At 33.1% G+C, this 24,685-nt stretch overlaps 1 protein-coding gene across 1 annotated transcript in view; it reads right to left on the reverse strand.

Moving 5' to 3' along the window:
• Nucleotides 1-24,685, reverse strand: part of CSMD3 (CUB and Sushi multiple domains 3) — a 1,274,540-nt gene that overhangs the window by 1,119,957 nt on the left and 129,898 nt on the right. Inside the window, exon 2 of the mRNA XM_043601622.1 lies at nt 20,391-20,613. Coding sequence (XP_043457557.1) covers nt 20,391-20,613 — 223 coding nt within the window. The remainder of the gene's footprint in view (nt 1-20,390; nt 20,614-24,685) is intronic.

The following is a 24,685-nucleotide window of genomic DNA, read 5'->3' on the forward strand; positions in this document are numbered from 1 at the left end:
AGCAAAAGTGAAAGCGATACAAATGAATGTCTTCTAGAAAATAGACAAAGAGCATTATATTCATAATTGAAGTGTAGTATATGCATAAGACTGTAGTATATGCATAGTTGAAGTGTAGTATATGCATAAGTAATGGTATGCTATATATTTCATAAAACTTAAAAATAAGCAAAATGAAACTTTATGCTGCTTAGAGATAGGTTAATGTATGATTAAACTATAGTTTTTTAAATTAAGGATGGCCTTTATACAGGAATATTTTCCCGTCTCCTGGTGAGACATCAGAGTAAGGCCAGGGAAGGTATAAGGAAGAAACAAATATTGGCACTCTCTTGGTTAAGTGGCAGGCTTATGAGTATTCATTCTAATACAATCCATCTTAAATTGTATGTCACATTGTTATATATTTTTATATACAAAATATTTTTATTTTATTTATTTATTTATTTATTTTTTATTTAAAAAAAAATTTTTTTTTTCAACGTTTATTTAATTTTGGGACAGAGAGAGACAGAGCATGAACGGGGGAGGGGCAGAGAGAGAGGGAGACACAGAATTGGAAACAGGCTCCAGGCTCTGAGCCATCAGCCCAGAGCCCGACGCGGGGCTCGAACTCACGAACCGCAAGATCGTGACCTGGCTGAAGTCGGACGCTTAACCGACTGCGCCACCCAGGCGCCCCTATTTATTTATTTTTTTAATATGAAATTTATTGTCAAATTGGTTTCCATACAACACCCAGTGCTCATCCCAAAAGGTGCCCTCCTCAATACCCATCACCCACCCTCCCCTCCCTCGCACCCCCCATCAACCCTCAGGTTGTTCTCAGTTTTTAAGAGTCTCTTATGGTTTGGCTCCCTCCCTCTCTACCTTTTTTTTTTTCCTTCCCCTCCCCCATGGTCTTCTGTTAAGTTTCTCAGGATCCACGTAAGAGTGAAAACATATCGTATCTGTCTTTCTCTGTATGACTTATTTCACTTAGCATAACACTCTCCAGTTCCAAAATTATTTTTAAAAGAGAGTAAAAAGTATTTAGGACATTCATGTGGAAATATAACTGACCCATTAAATAGTGACTTAGTACCAGTGTCTCAAAAGATCTGGTGAGCAGTGAGTTGTATTAATATTGCTGTTCTTTTTGGTTATTTTCCAGCACTCCCATCTCATCCAAAAATAATTTGGCTTTTGTAATTAGGAAACATTATGTTTTAAATGAATGAAATGAGGTTTCTATGATTGATTTATGAATTAAAAAATTACCACAAATATATTGATACCACTCTGGCAAGTTCCATATTCTGTGCATTTTTTAGTTCTATTCACTAGTCAGAGTATCACATTTACATAAGGATTCTGACATTTTGTTTTGATTTTCAAATAGTTCAAAAAAGCAGTTTTATTTTATTATTTATTTTTATTTTAGAGACAGAAAGAGCATGAGTGGGGGATAGAGGCAGAGGAAGAGAGAGAGGGATCAGGTCATGATCTCACAGCTTTGTGGGTGTGAGCCCCATATCAAGCTCTGAGCTGATAGTGCAGAGCCTGCTTGGGATTCTCTCTCTCCATCACTCTCAGCCCCTCCCCCACTCACACCATGTCTCTCTCTCTCTCTCTCAAAATAAATAAATAAACTTAAAAACAATTTTTTATTTTTGTTATTTTTAAAATTTTTAATGTTATTATTTTGAGAGAGAGAGAGAGAGAGAGAGAGAGAGATGTGAGGGGAGGGGGAGAGAAAGAGAGTGAGCCTGCCATGGGGCTTTGTCTCAAGAACTGCAAGATCATGACCTGAGCCAAAATCAGGGGTTGGTTGCTTAACCAACTGAATCACCCAGGTGCCCCAAAAAAGCAATTTTGAAAGAAACATATAATACAAATATAATGCATTGATTTTAATATCGGTGAAAGATAGTTAACAATGTTTAATCACTAGATTTTGCCACTGATTTGTAGTCTTTAGTTTGTTATATGTGTGTGTAAACTTTATGATCTGTTCTGCTTTATAAGATTAATGTTTTTAAATCTACATTTATGGAGGAACATTATTTAGAAACTTATCATGTATGTTTCTTGAATGCTTCAATTTTTTTTGTCTTCCCAACCTTTATATCCCATTTAGTAATATAATATTTTATAAAATCAAATTAAAAATTTTAAATACCATTTTTGAATTTATATATAGTTCACTTCTGATTTTTATCTAAATATACCCATTTAAAAATACAATTGAATGTCTTTGGGATTTTTAAAAAGATAACCTGCATAACCATGCACTTAATCATTATGCATTTTTCTATTGATAAATTTACTTTTTTCCTACATAAGCTCAATATCTTCTACATATCTTAAGAACATCAAACTCTAAGCATTTATGAAGGAACATTTCCTTATTTTATACACAATAATTTTTATGACAAAGATACAGCTTTGGGTATGTATCATGTCATAACAGCATATAGGTGATTATTTTTAATGTGGACTTTTATATAAATATGGGCCTTTTAATGTTCTTGACCTTTTAATTTGCATTTAGTAAAAAGACTTTGTAAAATAAATGGTCAGTAAAATATCTGATTATGCAGTTGTGTAGTTTAAAGTAAATCTTCTATTCAGTCATTCTAAAATTAGTGTAGTTGAAAAATGTAAACAAACATAACTAATGAGTTGTGCTATTGAAATTCAAACTTCAGTCTTTTTAAAATCTGTTTTTTATGATTTTGAAGACATTGATCTTTTTGAGATTTACTTATCTGTCTAATAGGCATATTGGGAAAATATCTGAAATGATATTATGAGAATTGTATATAAATAGCCTGACATAAAGTGTGTATTCAGAAAAAAATCTACCTTTCTAATAGATACAGTATATCTGTAGCTTCCCTTAGAATATTATATATTAACAAATTTAGATGAATTCACAAAGAATTCATCTGGGATGCCTAATTTAAAAATTCTGTTTAGGGTTTTAGAATGCTGTATGTAATTTTCTGTTATTGAAAACATGATATTTATAAGAACATCTAGTTGCTTTATGTGAGAAAAGCCGTAGTTTGATTATGCCATTTTACAGATGAAAACATGAATGTTTATGGAGAGTGACTTGCAAAAGAAATATCGCTAGTTAGTGACTTATAACGCTATGTATAGTTTGCTTTTAAAGTATCAGTGCTGTTTTTCTGAAAGCAGGCTAACGAAAGTAAACCTTTCACAGATTTGCTATAAAAGATTGAATAAATGTAATTCATGGAACAAAGCGCTTAAATTTGCTTGTTGACATCTTTTGTTTTATGATTTAACCCCTGTTTTAATGGTTTAATTTAGTCTGTTCTCCACTAAAAGCCACCTCGATTCTTTCTGGCAACATGCCTAGTATGAACAACAAATGATTGTGTATGCTCTTGAATCCTTGCCTTACTCAGATTTGAAAGAGTCTTTTATGTTGACAAAAAGTTCTAGAAACCCCGACTGTCCTTGAGATTTATCCAATCATTAATTTGAATGCTCCAAAGTGAGAAATGATATCGAATGAGAAGAGTCATTAACTGCCTAAGGTGCATCGAAATTTTAATTGTTTTTTTTTTCCTAATTCATTTGCATGCCTTATGGTGATGCAATAAGTCTTTAGTGAATTAAAGTGTTGGAGAGGAGGACACTAGCCACAGTATAACATCCTTTTCAAGCATGTTCATAGAAAAACCCACTTCTACACTCAATTTTTGTGTTTTCTGAAGTCTGTATTTTTTACACAAGGCTATCACCAAGATCATCCATAGTTGGATTAGCAGTAAGCAAAATCCACATTGCCATTTGGAGATCTCATTAATATTATATATAAATAAGAAAAACCTAGTATTGCTTCTCTTTATTGAGTAAACAGTTATTAATATCATATGCAATCTACATATGCATATACATACAAAAAACACATACAAATCATCTATGCCAGTAGGTCAAGTGCTTAGGGCCTCTGAATTTCATTATACAAGAGAGATAATCAGGATACAAGGACTGGTTGCAACTCTGAAGTCTTCAGAGGCAGGAGACTGGGTTGGGTTGTATCATCTAAATCAAACCTGACACGCTAAGATGGGGACTTGGGAGTAGAGTTAAATCAAGGATGTACTGCCATACAAGTACTGCATACCCTATGGCCATTTGTTTCTATGGTCTAACAAGTCATTTAGATATTTTCTAATTAATATTTGTGGAAAAGTTGTTCTCTACCTCAATATTATACTTACAGGAAAGACACAGTTCATTGCATTGCAGTCTAAAGAGAAGCAATTGGGATGAGGAGAGGTTTTAACATGAGTATTAGGAAGTTATATGGGAAACTGAGGAGGCAAAGCAGAGAAAAAGAGCTAGGATTAATTATGTAAGAAGAGAACTATAGTGGTTGCTCAGGAATATTTATGGGGACACCACCAACATTTTCTGAAGGAGGAAAGGTCAACCAATTGCACAAGTGGGAACTCAAGCTATAGATTGTTGTTTATTAATTTTAATTACTATTCATTATGTCTTACACTTGTGGATTCTATGGTTATGTCAAGAGTCTAGTGAGTGTGGGGCATCTGGGTGTTTCAGTGGCTTGAGCATCGGCTCGTGATTTCAGTTCTTGATTTCAGCTCAGGTCCTGATCTTGCAGTTAATGAGATCAAGCCCTGCATCAGGCAGCATGGAGGCTGCTTGGGATTGTCTCTCTCTGCCCCTTTACTGCTTGCTCATGCACTCTCTTTATCTCAAAATAAATAAATAAACATTAAAAAAAAGAACTTAATGAGTTCATAAAACTAAACAAGAAATTGCAACAGGATATATATTATATCTGTTATATTTATCCCTCACAGTACTGAGAAAAAAATATTGGGGAAATAAAATGATTTTCAATAACAATAAAGGAATGAAGTTCAGAGAATTTAATCACAGTAATGAAGTATATTTTATAACTACAACCAAGAAGGTATAAATTATAGATAATCACAAAGTAAAAAACAACTAAAGGGGTAGCTTTACAATAGAAATAGAAAAATAAGATAGATCTTCCTCTAGCAAAATTTAGTTGATCAAGTAGTCATTTTTAAAAGCTACTTGAAATATGTTTCATTGGAGCTGTGCTCAGCAGCATCCAATATAATTTATTGAATTGTCACTTCTAGGATTCCTTAATAGGTAGGCCATCATAATTCTTATTCACTATAATACCACAGGGAGTAAAATGAACATAGACTTCCTTACACTTCTGAGGTTTATCATAGACCTAAATATAAAGGCTAAAATTTCTAAACTTCAGAAGAAAGTGTAGGAGAATCTTTTTCTGTCATTTGTCAGACTAGAGAGAAAAACAAGATTTTAAAAATTAATAAATTGGATTTTATCAAAATTAAAAATTTCAGCTCATAAAAAGATGTGGAACAAAATGAAAAGCAAATTAAGATTGGAAGAAAACATTTGCAATGTATATATTTGTCAAAAAAATGGTATAAAGATTGAATAAGGACTCTTATAATTCAGTAATACCAAGGCAAGTCAAACATCCCAATTAAAAACAGGCAAAATATTTGCACAGACATATCACAAGACCTATCAATAAATGCTCAATAAGCACATAAAAAAGTGCTTATAGAATTAGAATATGCTATAAGGAAATGTAGGAAATGCAAAATAAAAACAGAATAAGATTGTCAACTTTGAATGTTGGCAATGATGTAGAGCAATCAGAACTCTTATACAATGATGGCAGAATATAAAATAGGACAACCACTTGAAAAACCTGTTTGGGGGTATTTTTATGATATGACACATAGATTTAACCAATAATCCAATTCTACTAGGTATTATTCTAAGACAAATGAAAATGCAATCACAGAACTACTTGTATAGGAATATTGATTGCATCTTTATTCTGAATAGCTCCAAACTTAAAAATATCCAAACTTTCACTAACAGGAAAGTCAACAATTCATGGAATGAAATGTTACTCCACAACAAAAAGGAATAAACTGTTGACACAGCAACGTGATTGAATCTCAGAAACAATATGCTTAGAGAGAAAGCCAAATACAAAAAGTACATATTGTAGCAATCAATTTCTATGAACATAAATATTGAAGGGGCCAGCTAATCCATGGTAAAGCAAATTAGTACAGTGGTTCCTTGGGAAGGTGTAGGGATTGACTGGAAAGGAATACAATAGGGCTTTCTGGGATGATGAAAACATGTATGCTAATAGAGATGTGGATTACCTGAGTTTATGACTGTTTCACCAAAACATAATTGTACACTTGAGATCTGAATATTGAGCTGTAGAAAATGTATGACCCAATGATGAATAAAGTTTTGATTCTAACATATATTAACTTAATTCAAAATTCTCATTCTATTTAGTCAACAATGAGAACAAGATGTGCATATGTAAATATATATGCTTTAAGTTTTTCTCTATTGGTTTAGGACCACTATCTGAGAAATAAAAGAATTGTTTAGAAAAAATGAAATGATTTTGACAGACTCACGTAATTATTTAGATGTCACATTGTTTAACTTTAAAAAAGACTTGTTCTTCACAATCCCTTTATATTATCAAGTGTGTAACTTGGTGAATTTGAAAATTTCAAAAATGAATTTTTATGATATGGTTTTGATTATCTGAATATTTAATTTGCTAAGAATGGACATAGGCAATATTTATTTTCATAATGATGTTCTCTTACAGTTTAAAATTTAAACCCTAAATCACTAAGTAATACATATCAGGAAAATATTCTTGAAATTTGGAAGAGATAAAGGAACCAGAAAAAACTAGTTTTTTTCTATGGCCTGTGGGTATTCAAGGTAAAAATCTTATAAATCAAAGACTAGTAAAAAAAGGGAAAAACTCATCACACCCCATTACCATGAGAGAATCACAAATGTCATTTTGGTGTAAATCTTTCCCAGTGGATAAATAAACAGATATAAATGCACAAGCTATCCTTTATTATTATACATGCTGTTTTGTGGTCTTTATTTTTATTCTATACAGTAATATATTGCGAACCCTTTTCCACCCATAAAAAATTCATATAAGATTTGGTATCTAATTGCTACATTTTGTCCCGTGGTTATTAATCATTCTCTATAATAAGACATTCATGATTTTGTTATTTAAACAAAGCAGCAAACAAAAATCTGTATGTAATTTGGGGAGTGAGGTGTTTATTTTATTTATTTATTCATATTATAGTTAATAATTATTATTTATGAATAATGTAATTTATTTATGATAAACTCCTGGATACCTAATGCAGGACAACCTAATGCTGTTGTCTTTCAGAAACAGTTTATAGACTGATATTATCACTACTCATGCAGGAAAGTACCTAAATATCTTCACCAATGCTGTTTACAGTTGTTTAGTTCTTAGTTTTATACTTGAAAAATATTACATTGCTACCTACTTTTGTTTTTTTTATTTTTACTAGTTTCTTATTTTATATTAGTGATTTAACATTTTTCATTTTGTAAAAAGTTTACATTTTGTAAACTCTCTGTGCATATATTTTTGCACATTTACATTTATATGACTGTAATTTTCATATTTTTAAAAGTTATTCAAGTACATCAAGACTTCGTATCTTATACATCTTGAAACTTATGTTCTATGATAATTAAATATTTATTTTCTTTGAAGTATATTGTGATAATAGAAAATGTATTTACTCATGTTATCACATCTTGTAATCTCTTTAGTTTTATTAAGTTTTATCATAACAGGAAACCTCTCTCTTCCCTCAATAGCTTCTATATTTCATCTTTTGTTTGGCTGAGTTGATATAAAGTTTGTTCCAAACTCTTTCTACTCTTAAATCAGCCAATACTATATCCTTTAATTATTGTTATATATTTTTATTTTACAGTTTAAACTTTCTATTCCTATATTTAAATATTTTCCTGGTTATTCATGTGATTGATGAACTCATATATCATTTTTTCAAGCAAACCAACATACACTAGGAATTTTGAATGAAATTGTATTATAACTTCAAAGAATAAGAGCTTTACAAAATGTAGTCTCTTTTTTATTTGAAAATTTAATCTTTGTTCCCATGAATATAGTGTGGCTATCCATTTTCCACTAGTGGCTTTTAGCACTAGAATACAAAATTTTTTATCATAAATGTTCTGCATAACATTGAGTTCATATCAACATTTCACTAATTTTGCTGCTATTTGTAATATATTTGTGAGTTTTCTAAATGATGGTTGATGAGGGGCGCCTGGGTGGCGCAGTCGGTTAAGCGTCCGACTTCAGCCAGGTCACGATCTCGCGGTCTGCGAGTTCCAGCCCCGCGTCAGGCTCTGGGCTGATGGCTCAGAGCCTGGAGCCTGTTTCCGATTCTGTGTCTCCCTCTCTCTCTGCCCCTCCCCTGTTCATGCTGTCTCTCTCTGTCCCAAAAATAAATAAACGTTGGAAAAAAAAATTTTTTTAAATGATGGTTGATGAGATAGTGACTCTAATCAACACACTTAATTTTCTTTGTATATTTCCAGTAAATTATCTAAGTTTTCTATATATACAATCATAAGATTTATAATCAATTAAAATTTAGTATCTTTTTTCAGTAGTTTCATACATATTTCTGTATGTTTATATCATTTGATTTTTGATAATTTATCCTCCTCAGTTGTAATTATAGCTTAGACTTCCCTTTTCTCTGATTTTAATGGCAAAGAAGTTATAATTATATTGTCCTTAAAACCATATAAGCAAAACTGACCATCTATATGCCCTCTTTAAGGAGCAGCTGAAGTTAGCCATGAGGACTAATGCACAGCAAAGTTAAATAACACTAATGCACAATGTTATTTAAGAGATCAAGAGATATTCTATATTATATTTTGGGATCATCTCTTTGGTTTTGTTATAAGAGTACTATCAAACCTACACTGTCAAAAATTTCATATGATTTTGGCTCCTATAAAGCTAATTACATCTTTCTTCCTTTGAATTATTGACAATGTGAATATTATCTATTATTATTAAGCCACCCCAACATTTCTATGGTGATGATGTATCATTCTCTGATTGGAGTTTTATGTTATGCTGATGTGTGTTTACCTGTTAAAGTGCTGGTAGCAGCATATCAGAGATATAAAAGATTTGTATGTCATTAGGGTTCAGGAAAATTTTCAGATATTGAGAATTTTCCATTTCACAAGATTTAAATAATTCACTTCAAACATTATTCATAAAAATACATTTTGAGCAGTTATACTGTTATCTATTTTAATTTTCTCAATAGTTTTTGTATTCTTCACTCCTTTTAAATATAAAAAACATCACTATTTTAAGTAAAATAATTTTTTCTTAAAATGGGATGGAATAGAGTTGTGTATAATAGTGTTGCATATTATGTAACTCATTATTCATGTGATATCTACTTATTTCACAGAATTCACTATATCAAAAAACAGTAACTTTTTGTAGACAGTGTGGTTTCCACAGAGCAGCTTTAAGTGATCATTTCAGATTATAAAATATAACAGAGTCATGGTTTGTGGTAATTACAAAAAGGTGACTTTACTGGTTGGAAAAAATTGCAAAAGGTCCCCCTTATTATGAATGTAATGTAAAATATGTCTTCTTTCCCCATACTGACACAGTACCCTGGGTTGGTGTAGGGGCATGACCTTGGCTGAAGTAACACAGGCTGGATTGCTGGCTCCAAGGCCTGACAACTTTGTGCAGTGTACAAAACTGACTATGTTGGTGATGGCCCAAGTTACATCATGTCACATCAATACTTAAAACTTTCTGATGGCCTTTAGTTCACTCAAAACCCAAAAAACCAACAAAACAAAACAAAACAACAAAAAACAGTCTTTACAGTGGTCTGCCAGACTCTAGTGGCCTTGCCCTGTTATATCACTTCTCAGGCCTCATTGTGTACTCATCTTCACACGCATGATCCAGAATTAGGATATTGCACTTGTTTTTTTTCCTTGGAAATCTGTCACTTCCATCATCTCTTCCCAGCTCTCTCTGATTCCATTCAACTTGACCCTGCCATTTAGAATGGCAAATTTGAGTGACATCATCATGGCAGAATAAAAATTTTCTCCTCTCTTCCCCTAAAGAACACTGATTTAGATAATTATCCAAGGATGAGAGACCATTTGTAGAAGTCCAAGAATCCAGCAGAGGTGTTCCAGCACATCACTGAAGCAAAAAAAATTTAAGATTGGATGCATTAAAGATGATAACAGGAATAGTTTCACATTATCTGTGTTATTCTTTCCTCAAGATAACACAGCTGAGCCTTCTCAGCCTTTGATTTTTTTCATGGGGGAAGTGAGAATATGTGAGTGAAAGCCCAGATGTCCCCAGAATATTTGGGGAGAGATCAGCTGGGAGCTTGGAAGATATGGCTCTCAGAGGCCACAGAGGTATGTAGAGTCTACTTATTGCATCATGGACTCCATCAGGAAGCCTTCCCATGAGCTTCTCAGGATGCCTCACCGACAGATGTTCCACCTGACCCGTGCACCTGCAGCACTCCTCACACCTCCACCAAACTGACCCACAAACCATGATAAATTCTCTGTGTGTGCTTCTGATGGCACTGAGGGCAAGTCTTTGCATATGGCTAGTGAATATATGCAGGAAGCTGCTTTCCTTTTAGGCCTGGGAGAAATTATTAAAATGAGCACTTAGCCCCACCCTGCAGAAAGTAAAAGTGAGGCTCTCATCACCTGGCCTTGCTTTGAAAAATTGAGAGAAGGTACACAAGAATAAGAATTTCACCACAAAAGGGAACAAGAAGAGTAGGAAAACAAATGCAGTTGAGAACATTAGAAGGAATGGACCAAGCAGAAGAAAGAACCTCTGATGTAGAAGACAGGTCCTTTGAAATTATCCAGCGAAGAACAAAGAAAAAAGAATGAAATGAGTGAAGAAAGCCTATATAAACTATGGGATACCTTAAGTGACATATGTATGTGTGTGTGTGTGTGTGTGTGTGTGTGTGTGTGTGTGTGTGTGTGTATATATATATATATATATATATATATATACACACATCTCCAAAAGAAAAAAGGAAAAAAGGAGGAAAAACTTATTTAAATATTATTTTTTAATTTTTTAAATGTTTTATTTATTTTTGAGAGAGAGAGAGAGTGCGAGCAGGGGAGTGGCAGAGAGAGAGGGAGACACAGAATCTGAAGCAGGCTCCAGGCTCTGAAACTGTCAGCATAGAGTCCAACACAGGGCTCGAACCCATGAACCATGAGATCATGACCTAAGCTGAAGTTGGACACTTAAATGACTGAGCCATTCAGGCGCCCAAGGAAATAGCTTATTTAAAGAAGTACTGGCTGAGAACTTCCCAAATCTGAGGAGAAATTTTGACACCCAAGTTCATGAAGCTAATAGGTAATCTCAAAATTTCAACCTCAAACAGCGTTTCTCTGAGACACAGAATAAAACTGTATAAATCAAAGAAGGAATTTTAAAGCAGCAAATAAAAAATATCCTCATACAAAAGGATACCCACATTGGGGTGCCTGGGTGGCTCAGTCGGTTAAGCGTCCGACTTCGGCTCAGGTCATGATCTTGCAGCTCGTGAGTTCGAGCCCCGCATCTGGCTCTGCGCTGACAGCTCAGAGCCTGGAGCTTGCTTTCGATTCTGTCTCCCTGTCTGTCTGCCCCTCCCCTGCTCATACTCTGTCTCTCCCTGTCTCAAAAATAAATAAACATTAAAAAAATTTTTTAAAGGATACCCACATAAAGCTATCAGTAGATTACACAGCAGAAGTCTTGAAGACCAGGAGAGAGTGGAATGATAAATGCAAAGTGCTGAAAGAAAACAAAACAGAACAAAAACAAAACCAAAAAAAACCTGCTAACCCAAGAATACTATACTAGGCAGTTATCTTTCAGATAAAGGGACATAAAGATGTCCCCAAGGAAACAAAACCTGAGATGCTTACCACTACACCTGGCTTACAAGGAGTTCTGAAAAGAGTTCTTCAAACTGAAATGAAAGGATGCTAATTAGTAACATGAAGAATTACAAAAATGCACAACATTCTGCAAAACATAAATAGTTAAATTTATAATACTTTAATATTGTAAAATGGTTTTACCAGTGTAAAGACTTAATTCTCATCTCTAATTAAGAGTTAACTGTAGTAAAAGGTAACGGACCAAAGTATTACAAATAAATATAGTTGCAATAATTTGTTAATGGATATGTAATATTAACAGCTCTGCTACTCCCTGTGGTTTGTGTGTGTGTGCCCAGGAGCAGGGAGTCTTGTGACATCAAAAATATAAAACGCTGGGGAGGGGATTGAAAGGATAGAGTTTTTATATGCAACTGAAGTTGTCATTAGCATAAAATACACTACTGTGTGTATAAGATATTTTAAGTAAGCCACATAGTAATTAATCACAAAGCAAAAACCTACAGTTGATACACTAAAGGTAAAGAGAAGGGAATCAAAACATACCACTATGGAAAATTTTCAATTCACGAAGGAAGACAAAAGAGAGAGGATCAAAGGAATTACAAAAAAGTCAGTAACAGTTAACAAAACAACAGTCCTAAGTACTTCGCTACCAACAATTATTTTAAATAATGGATTAAATTCTCAAAGCACAAGGCATAGAATAGCTGAATGTGTAAAAAGAAGACCCAACTGTATGCTGACTACAACAGATATACTCAGTTTAAAAATACACATAAACTTAAGGTGAAGCAATAGAAAAAAGTATTCTCTGGGAATGGAAACCAAAAGAGACCAAGGTTAGCTATTTTTATATTAGATAAAATAGAGGTTAAGTCAAAACTGTAGTAAGAGGCAAACGAGGTCATTTATAATGATAAAAGAGTAAATACATCAAGAACATATAACAATGGTAAATATATACACAATCTCTGAGTACCTAAATATATTAAGCAAATATAACAGATTTAAAAGGAGACATACACTACAACAAAATAATAGTAGGAGACTTCATTACTCACTTTCAACAATAGATATTCAGACAGAAAAACATTAAGGAAATACTGGACTTGACCTATACTTTAGATCAAATGGAGCGAACAGACATACAGAGAACACTCCATCCAATGGCAGAATACACATTCTTCTCAAGCACACATGAGATATTCTCTAAGACAGATGATAGGTTAAGTCACAAAACAAGTCAATAAATTAAAAAAACATGAAGATCATATTAAGTATGTTTTTCAAATAAAATAATATGAAACTAGAATTCAATAACGGGAGCAATGCTGGAAAATTTACAAATATGTGTAGCACACTCCTGAAAAATTGATGGGTCAGGAAGAAATCAAAAGGGAAATTTAAAAAATCTTGAAACAAACAAAAATGGAATCACAATATACCAAAACTTATGAGCTAAAGCATAAGCAGTTCTAAGAGGAAGTCATAGTGACAAATGCCTACATTAAGAAAGAAGATCTCATATAAACAACCTAAATTTACATCTCAAGGAACTAATAGAAGAAAAACAAAGCAAGCCCAAAGACTATCAGAAGGAAGAAAATAACAAATTTCATAAGATAAATAAATGAAGGGCTCCTGGGTGGCTCAGTGGGTTGAGCGTCTGACTCTTGATTTCAGCTCGTGTCATGATCACATGGTTCATGGGATCAAGCACCACATTATGCTCTGTGCTGAGTGGAGCCTGCTTGGGATTCTCTTCTCCTTCTCCCACTACCCCTTCCTTGCAGAAACTCACTCACTCTCTCTCTCAAAATAAAGAAATAAACATTAAAAATGAAATAGAGACTAGAAGCACAACAGAAAAGATCAACAAAACTTAGAATAAAACTTAGGTTTTCTGAAAAGATAAACAGAATTGACAAAACTTTAGTTGGACTAAGAAAAAAAAAAGCAAAAATTCAAATAAACCAGAAATGAATAAGGAAACATTATAATCAATACCACAGAAATTCTAAAGATTGTAAGAAACTATTATGAACCATTATTCCCCAAATAATTGGATAACCTAGAATAAAATTTCTGAACACATAAAAGCCCATAACGGGATGGTTTCACTGGTGAAATCTACCAAGCATATTAAGAATTAAAGCAAAACCTTTTATACTCTTCCAAAAATTTGAAGAGGAGGGAACACTTCCAGATTTTATGAGGCCACCATTACTCTGCTATCAAAGCCAGATAAGGATACCATAAGAAAAGAAAACTACAGGCCAATAACCCTGATGAATATAGATGCAAAAATCTCAACAAAATAGCAATTTAGCAAACTAAATTCAAAGGCACATTAAAAGAATTATACAACATGATTTATCCCTGGGATGCATAGGTATTTTCATATATAGAAATTAATCAGTGTGATACACCACATTAATATCATGAAAGATAAAAATTTATAATCATTTCAGTAGATAAAGAAAAATCCATTTGACAAAATTTAACATGTACTCCATGATAAACATTATTAACAAATTAGATATAAACATAGAATAGACATAACTCAAATAATAAAGGACAACCCCACAGCTAACATCATACTCAACGATGAAAAGTTGAAAAGTTTTCCTCTAAGTTGTGAACAAAACAAGGTTGTCCACTCTCACCACTTGTATTCAATATAATATTGGAAGTCCTAGATGGAGCAATAAGGTAAGAAACATAAATAAAAGGCATCCAAATATGGAAGGAAAATGTAAACCTGTCTTTGCATATGATAATGATCTTATAAACCGAAAATCCTATAGACCCCATCACCCTGTTAGAACTAATAAACTAACTCAGTAATGTTTTAGATAACAAAATAAAAAGTCAGTTGCTTATTTATACCCTAAAAATGAACTCTATGAAAAAGCAATAAAGGAAACAATATCTTTACCCTAGCATCAAAAACAGCAAAATACTTTGGAACCAATTTAACCAAGGAAGTGAAATACTTGTACACAAAAACTATAACTTTGATGAAAAGAAAAATTATAGAAGATACAAATAATTGGAAAGCTATCCCTTGTTCATGGATCAGAAGAATTGGTATTATTAAAATGTCCATAATACCCAGAGTTCTTCCTTCTCAAAATTCCAATGGCATTTTTCAGAGAAATAGGAAAAAAAATCTTCAATGTGTATAACCCACAAAAGACCCTGAATTGCCAAAGCAACCAGTAAGAACTATAAGAAGAATAAAGCTTAAGCTTCCAGATTTTGAACTTGCAAAGCTACAGTCACTAAAACAATACGGAACTGGCAAAAACAAAACACACACACACACACACACACACACACACACACACACACACAAAACAGACACATAGACCAATGGAATAGAATTAGAGAATCAAGGAAGAACCCAACCCCCACACACAACCAAGTAATACTGGTAAGTGAGCCAAAAATAACCAATGGGGAAAAGATAGTCTCTTTAATAAACTGTTCTAGGGAAACTGGATAAACATATGCAAAAGAATGAATTAAATCCCTTTTTTATTCCCAAATAATCCGATCAAAAATGGTCAGAGGAGGGGTGCCTGGGTGGCTCAGTCTGTTGAGCCTTTGACTTCGGCTAAGGTCATGATCTCAGGGTTTGTGGGTTTGAGCCCTTCATTGGGCAGTGTGTGGACAAAAAAAAATGGGCAGATGACTTGAATAAACAATTTGTCAAACAAGTCACACAGTGCTCTATAGATAAATGAAAAGTTACTTGATATCACTAAATCATCAGAGAAATGCAAATCAAAACTACAATGAAATATCACCTCACACCTGTTGAAATGATTATTATCAAAAAAGACAAGAGATAACAAGTGTTAGTGAGGATGCCAAAGAAAGGGAATACTTGGGCACTGTTGGTGGAAATGTAAATTTGTTCAGCCACTATGGAAAACACCATGGATGTTCTTCAAAAAATTCAAAATAGAACTACCATGTGATCTAATTTTCCACTTCTAGATACATGTCCAAAGGAAATGAAGTCACTATCTTGAAAAGATTACATTATCATATTCATTGCAGCTTTATTTACAATAGTTAAGAGGTGGAAACAACCTAAGCATCCAAGGATGGATGAGAAGTCCACCAGTAATACTATACAATATCACTTATATGTGAATTCTAAAAAAGCCAAACTCAGAGAAATAGAGTAAAATGTTTCCAGAGATGGGGGTTGGGAAAATGTGAAGATTTTGGTCAAATGTTACAAGTTAACAGTTATAAGATGAAAAGTCCTGGGCATCTAATGTATATCATGTCGATTATAGTTAACAGTAGTGCATTTATATACTTGACATTTGCTAAGAGAACAAATCATAAATATTCTCACCACACACGGTAATTATGTGAGATGATAGAGGTGTTAACCTTATAGTAGTAATCATTTCACTATATCTATATCTATATATCTATATCTTTATCTATACCTATATCTATATATTATATCTATATCTATATCTATATCTATATCTATATCTATATCTATATCTATATCTATATCTATATCATCTATATCTATATATATCTCAAATTATCATGTTGTACACCTTAATATTACAAGATGTTATATGTCAGTTATTTTCATTAAACTGGAAAAAATTGAAGTCAACTCTCCCAACACTACCTCTCCCCCTCAGCTGGATTTCTGTTACTGTACAGCAATTGTTTATATTTACCACCTACCTTCCCCAGTAAGAGTTTTTATATGTTCACACTTACCTGAATTATATATACCTTTTACTTTTAACATTATTAGCATTCATGAAAATTCTTGTAATTTAAGAAGATAAAATTCATGTCGTGGGCATTTCTACACTATGACTATGACTTTATGATAACTACCTCCTTTTTTCAATGACTTTAGAAGTTATTTATTTAGAAAATTAAGCATTTTTAAAACTTAACTTTTTAATGTTTATTTATTTTTGAAGAGAGAAAGAGAGAGGAGGAGGAGGAGGAGGAGGGGCTGAGAGAGAGGAAGAGAAAGAATTCCAAGCAGGCTCCATGTTGTCAGTTCAGAGCCCGATGTGGGGTTGAACTCATAAACCATGAGATCACGAGCTGAGCCAAAACCAAGAGTCGGGCACTTAATCCACTGAGCCATCCAGTCATCCCAAAACTTAACTTTGTTTTTAACAGTAAAATAAAAAGTGTGAATAGGAGCATTTTGACAATGTGACCTATGTTGTCTGTTGACTGGTCCCAGCATTCTTCGTGTCACTTTCTACAACTGAGGTTGGAACGAAATGCTGTTTTTCTGTAATACTTTTTACCTAGGGATGGTGATATGAGGTTGTTATCTCAGTTAAAGCTAATGCTGTTATCTGAATTACTTATGAAAGAAAAAAAACATATCTTGTAGTAGGAGAATAATTAAATGAATTATAGTATAATTAAATATAAACATCTGATAATTTGATGCTAACAAAAATTCTAGTCACATGTGAAGTTGTATGTATTTTAATGTAGGGAGATTGAATAAGGACATAAATAGCATAAGTAGGATGACCCTGAATATATAAATACATCTCATAGGATTAAAATAATTTTTTAAATTTTTGGCATAATTTTCTTATTTAGAAAATACGATATTCACATAAAAAGTAAAGAAAGCTGAGAATTACTTTCATGCATCAAGTAAACCAAATTGTTTCAAATGCACCAGCCTCTTAATGGAGACCTATGAAGAAATTCTCTAATGGTGTGTTGCTTCAAGTACTACATTTAGCCTGCAATATCAATTTTTATTTAATAAATTAAAAATTCACAGGATAACAAACAGGATCATCAAAAGTTGGAGTGTTAGATAATATTTTGAACGTATGAAATTGTGTTTGTCAAATCCAATGTGCCTCTCTATTTATACAAGCAAGAATGACAAGACCTACAAACCATCTTTTCTGCATTATTGCAAGGCAAGTATAACAAGCCATTACAAAATATCTTTTGGAGCTCATGGAAAATAACAAAATATAAGTATCAATTTCCGAAAGATAGAGAACAGCAGACATACCCTAATGGCATGTATTAAGTGAGAACGGAGAGAAACAAAAAGCAAGAAAACGTGAGTGAAACAGACAGACACAAAAATAAATCAAACTGCCAGCAGCAGTTTCAGCTTCTAATCAAACAGCAGACATTGTATATAAACAGTCTGGAAGATGCTGTAGGTTACACACTGGGTTTTTTTCTCCCTAGTCTTGCTATTTAAAATCAGCTGTAACATTAGGTTTAAGCATGAACACCAGTGGATGCATTATGCATCCAACTGTGAGCAAAATGGTATAGAGTACATATTAGAGGAGAATCTATAAAACAAATACCATGAATAAGTTTGTAATTTATTTTTTGGTTTATATCTTTATATGTTATGTATGTTTAAAAATATTGGTTTTTATTATTTATCTTATTTGTTAAATTTTGTCAAAGGAAAAATAGACTTTATATCAATACATAAACCATGGAAATTATATATATTATTTGTGAATTATATATTTGAATTTTGTTTCTTTTTTTAACAAGCTTAAGCTCTGAACTGAGACAATTCTGGGTTATAGTGATGATCCTCCTTCTTGCTACTTTCAACAGTTAACCTTGGGCAAGTAATGTAAGACTCATTTTCCTAATTGTAAAACATTGATGATAGGAATCTTTTCACATTGTTTGAGAAGTTAAATAATATAATGAATACAAAATACTTAGTAATGTCCGGTACGGGTACTTAATAAATACTAAGGGTTAGACTTACAGAGCATTCATTACATTGTAGTACACGTAGAATCTCTGCAAATTAAATGCTATTATTCCCATTTACAAATTGGGAAAAAATGAGAAGAAAAAAACTGATTTTCCCCATCTGACAAGGTCTTTTAACTTCCCAGAGGCCACAATTATTTCTTTTAAAAAAAGGAGCAGAGATAAAATAAAAATGTGTTTTCTCATTTTCAAGGGAATCTGGAGAGAATAGACACTTAGGCAAACCATACTATCAGCGATTTTATAGTTAGAAACTACCAGATAGCATTGAGCGTTTCATTTCTTTTTTATATTTACACCAATTATATATTACATGCTGCTGCTGTAAAGAAAATATACACAAGTCTTTGTCATTTTATTTTTATATACATCATTTTAGCAGGCTGGAAACTCTAAGAATTACCTTTGTTACTCTCTTTTAGCCTGTAATCTGATTGGATGTATATAGATGACAGCAGATACCTACCCGCCTCACCCCACACACTCTCTAGTGTACATAGTGCTGTCTTTCTATTGTGACTCAGTGCTGTGTCATTAACAGAAGGCATTGCGTTTTTAATGATATTGGCCATGATGATGAAATAACTCTGTGAGACATGTCAGCTTTTCTGTATATTCTTAAACAGATATTAAAAGACTTTGTGTAAAGGGAAGAAGAAATTGGAAATACTCAGTAAATGGATGTATAGAAAAAAGCAAACAAACAAAACCCTCATCAGTAACCAATTTAGTGACCTTTTCTTTGCATAGTCATGCTGTTTGAAACAACTGAGGCATTTTTAACTATCATTCTGAGTGCAAACATAGCCAAGTATGTAAAGACTCTTTAATCTTAGAGTTTATTGACTTAGATTATTTTGGATTAGAAGTTCAAAAACAGTTTACTACAGTTAAACATAATTACACACATTAGTTAAAATCTAGGACTAGAAGAGATATGTAATATCTGGTAGTTTGAACTTGGTTGAATTAGAGTTGATCTGTATTTAAAAGGAGTTTTTGCTAAGACAGCAAAAATTTCTCACATATTTAGATACTCTTATTTTTCAAAAACAAATTTTGAAGAATCACTTAAATGACAGGGTGCCAGCTAATGTCCACACCTGTTTTATCAAGTAGCTTATAAATAAATAATTTCCTTTGTATGGACAAATGTAAATTTCCCAGTTGGTGACATTAAAGGGTCGAATTTTCAGATATTTAGATTTTATAAACCATACATACTTTATAAAATTAATGTATTTTATATGAATATTAATTTTTAAGTATTTATGCATATTGTATATTAAATTTGGGCAGCCACATTACATGGTATGCTTTCACTTTTATCAAAAGTTATGCCCATAAGTAATGACACCTGAAAATAAGCACTTAACAAAAATAAAATACCTTTAACCAATCTAAAAAGGTCACAATTCAATTTACATTCACTTTTTTGAGAGATAATATTAATATAGTATTATGAAGTCAGAGACACTGAACTAATTTGTTCATGAGATGATATATTTCCAAATTAACAATAATTAAATAGTGAATATGACTTTCATACAATTGTACCACAAATGTTAAGCACCCTGTGTGAAATAACATTTTGCCCATAACATATTTTCCCTCCATTCTTCCATTCAAATCACACTAACCTTGTCCTAAAGTTTGTAGGATGAGGATGTCCATCATATAAGGATAAGTAGTCATATTCTTCTTCTAGAGCAAATGACTGAAAAACAATTTGTATTCTATTTCGTTCTTCTGCTATTATTACCCATGTACAGTTTGCACCATTTGGATATCCATATGGAAAACCAGGGCTTTCTATAGTGCCATTAAGTCCTTTTAAAGTTCCACCACATGTATAAATAAATCCTGCAACAAAAGACAAATAAACAGATATTAATATTATATAAAGCACAAACAATTCAGGAGATAGATAATTTTGAAAAAGCCTTTTGTTTTTCCAAGAACTATGTTACCATAATTTTGTAAATGGCAAGAGCTAGGTGAATTACCTAATTTTATTTTTTAAAAAGATAAGACATAACAAACAAAATATTAGAAAATTTGCCATTTATCATGCATCTTGTGGCTAGTAATTATAAACCAGTCAATGAAGTAAAATTCTCCACACATCATTATCCATTTCATGATCCAACAGACAAAGTCTTGAACATGATACCTTCCCTGAAGTAGTTTCCAGTCTAATTTTAGAAAACTATAAACAACATTAAAAATTTAATGATTTTAGCATGCATTTTGGGTCTTAAAAATTAACTCCACTTTGGGGCGCCTGGGTGGCTCAGTCGGTTGAGTGGCTGACTTCGGCTCAGGTCACGATCTCACAGTCTGTGAGTTCGAGCCCCGCGTCGGGCTCTGTGCTGACAGCTCGGAGCCTGGAGCCTGTTTCGGATTCTGTGTCTCCCTCTCTCTGACCCTCCCCCATTCATGCTCTGTCTTTCTCTGTCTCAAAAACAAATAAACGTTAAAAACAAAATTAACTTCACTTTTTCTTGGTGTAGCATGCTAAGTTTTTTTTTAATGTTTATTTATTTTTGAGAGAGATTGGAAGAGGGGCAGAGAAGTGGGGGGCAAAGGATCTTCAGCGGGCTTTGTGGTAACAGAGAGCCTGATGTGGGGCTTGAACTCAGGAACCGCAATATCATGATTTGAGCCAAAGTTGGACACTTGATCGACTGAGCCACCCAGGTGCCCCAGCATGCTTTTTTCTGTCCATATCTCTAGCCTGTAGCCAGTGTGCCTTAGGAAAATCCTTCCCACCCTTGTACCAGGAGGATAAATGGTTCAGATCTAAAAAAAACACTCTATGTAATCATTCAATCTTTGACCAGCATAGCTGGCTCAAGTTTAAACACAATCCTTAGCTAACCGTATCTAAGTGAAACCTAATGTTGGGGAGAAAATATATTGAAAATTTGAATCCTGGGCAACAGACAGTAGCCATCTTAAAAACTTCTATAATTCTATAGGAGTTCTAATTTTATGGAAGATACAAATTTTTGACAACTTGACTCTTGGAGACACCTAGAAAACTGAATATGTTTCTCAAATTATGAATATGTACTAGTCTGTAGTCATATTGGGTAATGTTTAACTCTAAAATTTATACAATGCTAGCACAAGATGGCCCCAGAATGAATCTAGACTAGTCTTCAGTCGATTAAAGCTTGGATCCATGGTTGCAGAAGTTCTGATAAGAATTCTTTGCTTTGATGTCATTTCCAAATCTGTGGGTTGTACATGAAGCTTATGTGCCATGAAGCTGTAAGTCCAAGACACTGAGCTAATTTGGGGGAGAGAACACTGTAGTACCCAAAGTGTATGTATTTGGAACTGTATATAGAAATACAGGAAATTTGGGGCTCCTGTCTCTGAGAAGGAAAGAGTATATGATATACAGGTCTGGATATTTTTGAAAAATAAGAGGAAACACGCATGAAAGATAAGAAGCCAGAGTTGTAGATTGTGGCAGACAGGGACTGATTTAGGATGGTGTACAATCATTCCTCACTTTTTTTTCTCTTGAGTTTTTTTTTAATGTTTACTTATTTATTTTGAGAGAGAAAGAGTCAGCAGGGGAGGGGCGGAAAAAGGGAGACAGAGAATGCCAAATAGGCTCTGCGCTGTCAGAACAGAGCAACATGGGGCTGAAAACCACAAACCATGAGATCATGAGATGATCCGAAATCCAGAGTTAGACATTCATTCGACTGAGCCACCTAGGCACCCCATTCCTCAGTCTTTTCACAAGTGCACCTTGCTTTTGCTAGGGGATCTACTTCTCTACGAAACAAGTACGCTTTAGAGTAGCTGGTTCTACTGACTTCTAGTGGTGAGGCTCAGGGAGGGATTAATCAGTGTAACTCTATCCTCCTACCAATATTTACTTCAGGAATCTACTCTGATTATCTCCATTCATGGCTAAGTCTTAAACCTGGGATATTCAGTATTGATACAAAGTACTGTTCTTGGGATTTTTTTTTGACTTTTAAAAGAAGTTGGATAAGGTAGAGGTTTTTAAAAAATCAATATTTGTGTGTATACATATATTTTTGCTCATGCACCAAAAGTGAAATAGGGCATTTTATGATTTTCAAAAATAAAAAAAAAAAAAGGAGAAAGGTCCCTTCTAAATTGCTTCTTGCAGAGCAATTACTTCGAAGCCTTAGGTTAATTAGCTATCACCCATTTCTATTAGTTTTCTGCCTGAACAGCTTCCAATTTGAACTTCATAACTAAATGCAAGCATGAATCCCTTTAGCTACAATCTGATCTATGGGCTGTTTTATATATTCTCAAGCCCCATAACCCTGATGGTTTTAGAAAAAGGACATATGTCCTGAAATAACATGCTCAGCTTTGTCCACTAATTCTCCAAGTCCCTGCTGATTCATACATTTCAGTTCCTTTCCTTTCCTTTTCTTGAGGCAAATTAAGAATTACACCTATTTTTAATTTTTATCTGTGTTCTTCATTTTATTTTCATTTTTGTTTCTACGTTTGATTAAACACCACATGATTCAGAATAATGAAGTGCATTTGCCAACAATATGTTTATAATTTCCACCCTCCACCCCCCCCCCCCAATCAGCTTAGTGTGTATCTTTCTAGACCATTTCTGGGCAAATGCAGATATATGCATATTTCTATGCCATATATATATATATATATATAACAAATTGAGTCAGTCATATTCTGCATAATTTTCTGAATCTTTTTGTTTATATCTATACAGTATCACTTATAATCTTCTGGAATATAAGTATACTTATATTGTATACGTGTATACTTCTACAATCTTTCTTAATGATGACATAGCTATATGGCATATGGTATGCCTGTACTTTAATGTATTTAATGTATCTCTTATTGGCAGCTTTAGTCTTTGTGGTTTCAAAGGCACAAAGAACAACTTTGGATGCATATCCTAGTGCACATGTGTGATATATACTTAAGATAGAATTCCAGAAATGGGAGTGCTGGATTTTAAATTTAGGTAGACGCATCCAAACTATCCTCCATGAATGTGAAAATTTCTACTGCTATCACCAGGTTATGAAGTATTTTCAACTTCTAGCTTCAATTTTGGCAACACTAGATTTTTTACAAGGCAAAAAAAAATTATCTTATTATTTTATTTGCATTTCTTCTGGCAACTATATATCAAATATCTTGTTCTTTGCTTCTCATTCATTCATAATTCTTTTATTAATTACCTTTCCATATCCTTCACTTATTTTTAATGGATACTGTACTATTTTTAGTTGTATTTTAGGATACAATTGCTTAGCTCTCTGGTTATTCATTGGTAATCCATATTTGCCTTTCATACATACATTTCTAAATGAAATTACTTTGATTATTCATTATAGCTCGTTGCTCTCATAATTTCACAGCTCCTTTTTGCTGTTTATAGTACATGTGAAGCTTTGATGATATTTCTTCAACTTCTGCTCATCTATTCATCGTGTATGTCATGACTTAGGGATAAAATGATTAAAAGGACATTATTCTAGCCTGTCTTCAAGGAACGGACAAACTGCAACATGAGACAGCATGGAAATGTAGATCATTATTATTATAGAATATGGTAAGTGCTATGTTTGGGATAAGAACTTACTGCTGTGAGAATATATGGAAACAAAACTTAATCTAGATAATTCAGTACATGTTTATGGAAAACCCATCTCAAAAATTGACATTGCAACATTCTATAGATTCAGTCTTCAACAGATTCTGAATGCCTTATGTTGTATTTTTCACACCTTAACATTCCACTTAAAGAGTCAGTTTATACTTGAAAAATAACTAAAATTTACATGATTTGGGTCACATAGCAAGAATTTGGTTAAGAATACAGATTTTTGAGCATCTTTTCATATATCTGGTGGCCATCTGGATGTCTTCTTTAGAAAAATGTGTA

Source organism: Prionailurus bengalensis, chromosome F2 (assembly GCF_016509475.1).
Source record: "Prionailurus bengalensis isolate Pbe53 chromosome F2, Fcat_Pben_1.1_paternal_pri, whole genome shotgun sequence".
NCBI classification, from domain to species: domain Eukaryota; kingdom Metazoa; phylum Chordata; class Mammalia; order Carnivora; family Felidae; genus Prionailurus; species Prionailurus bengalensis.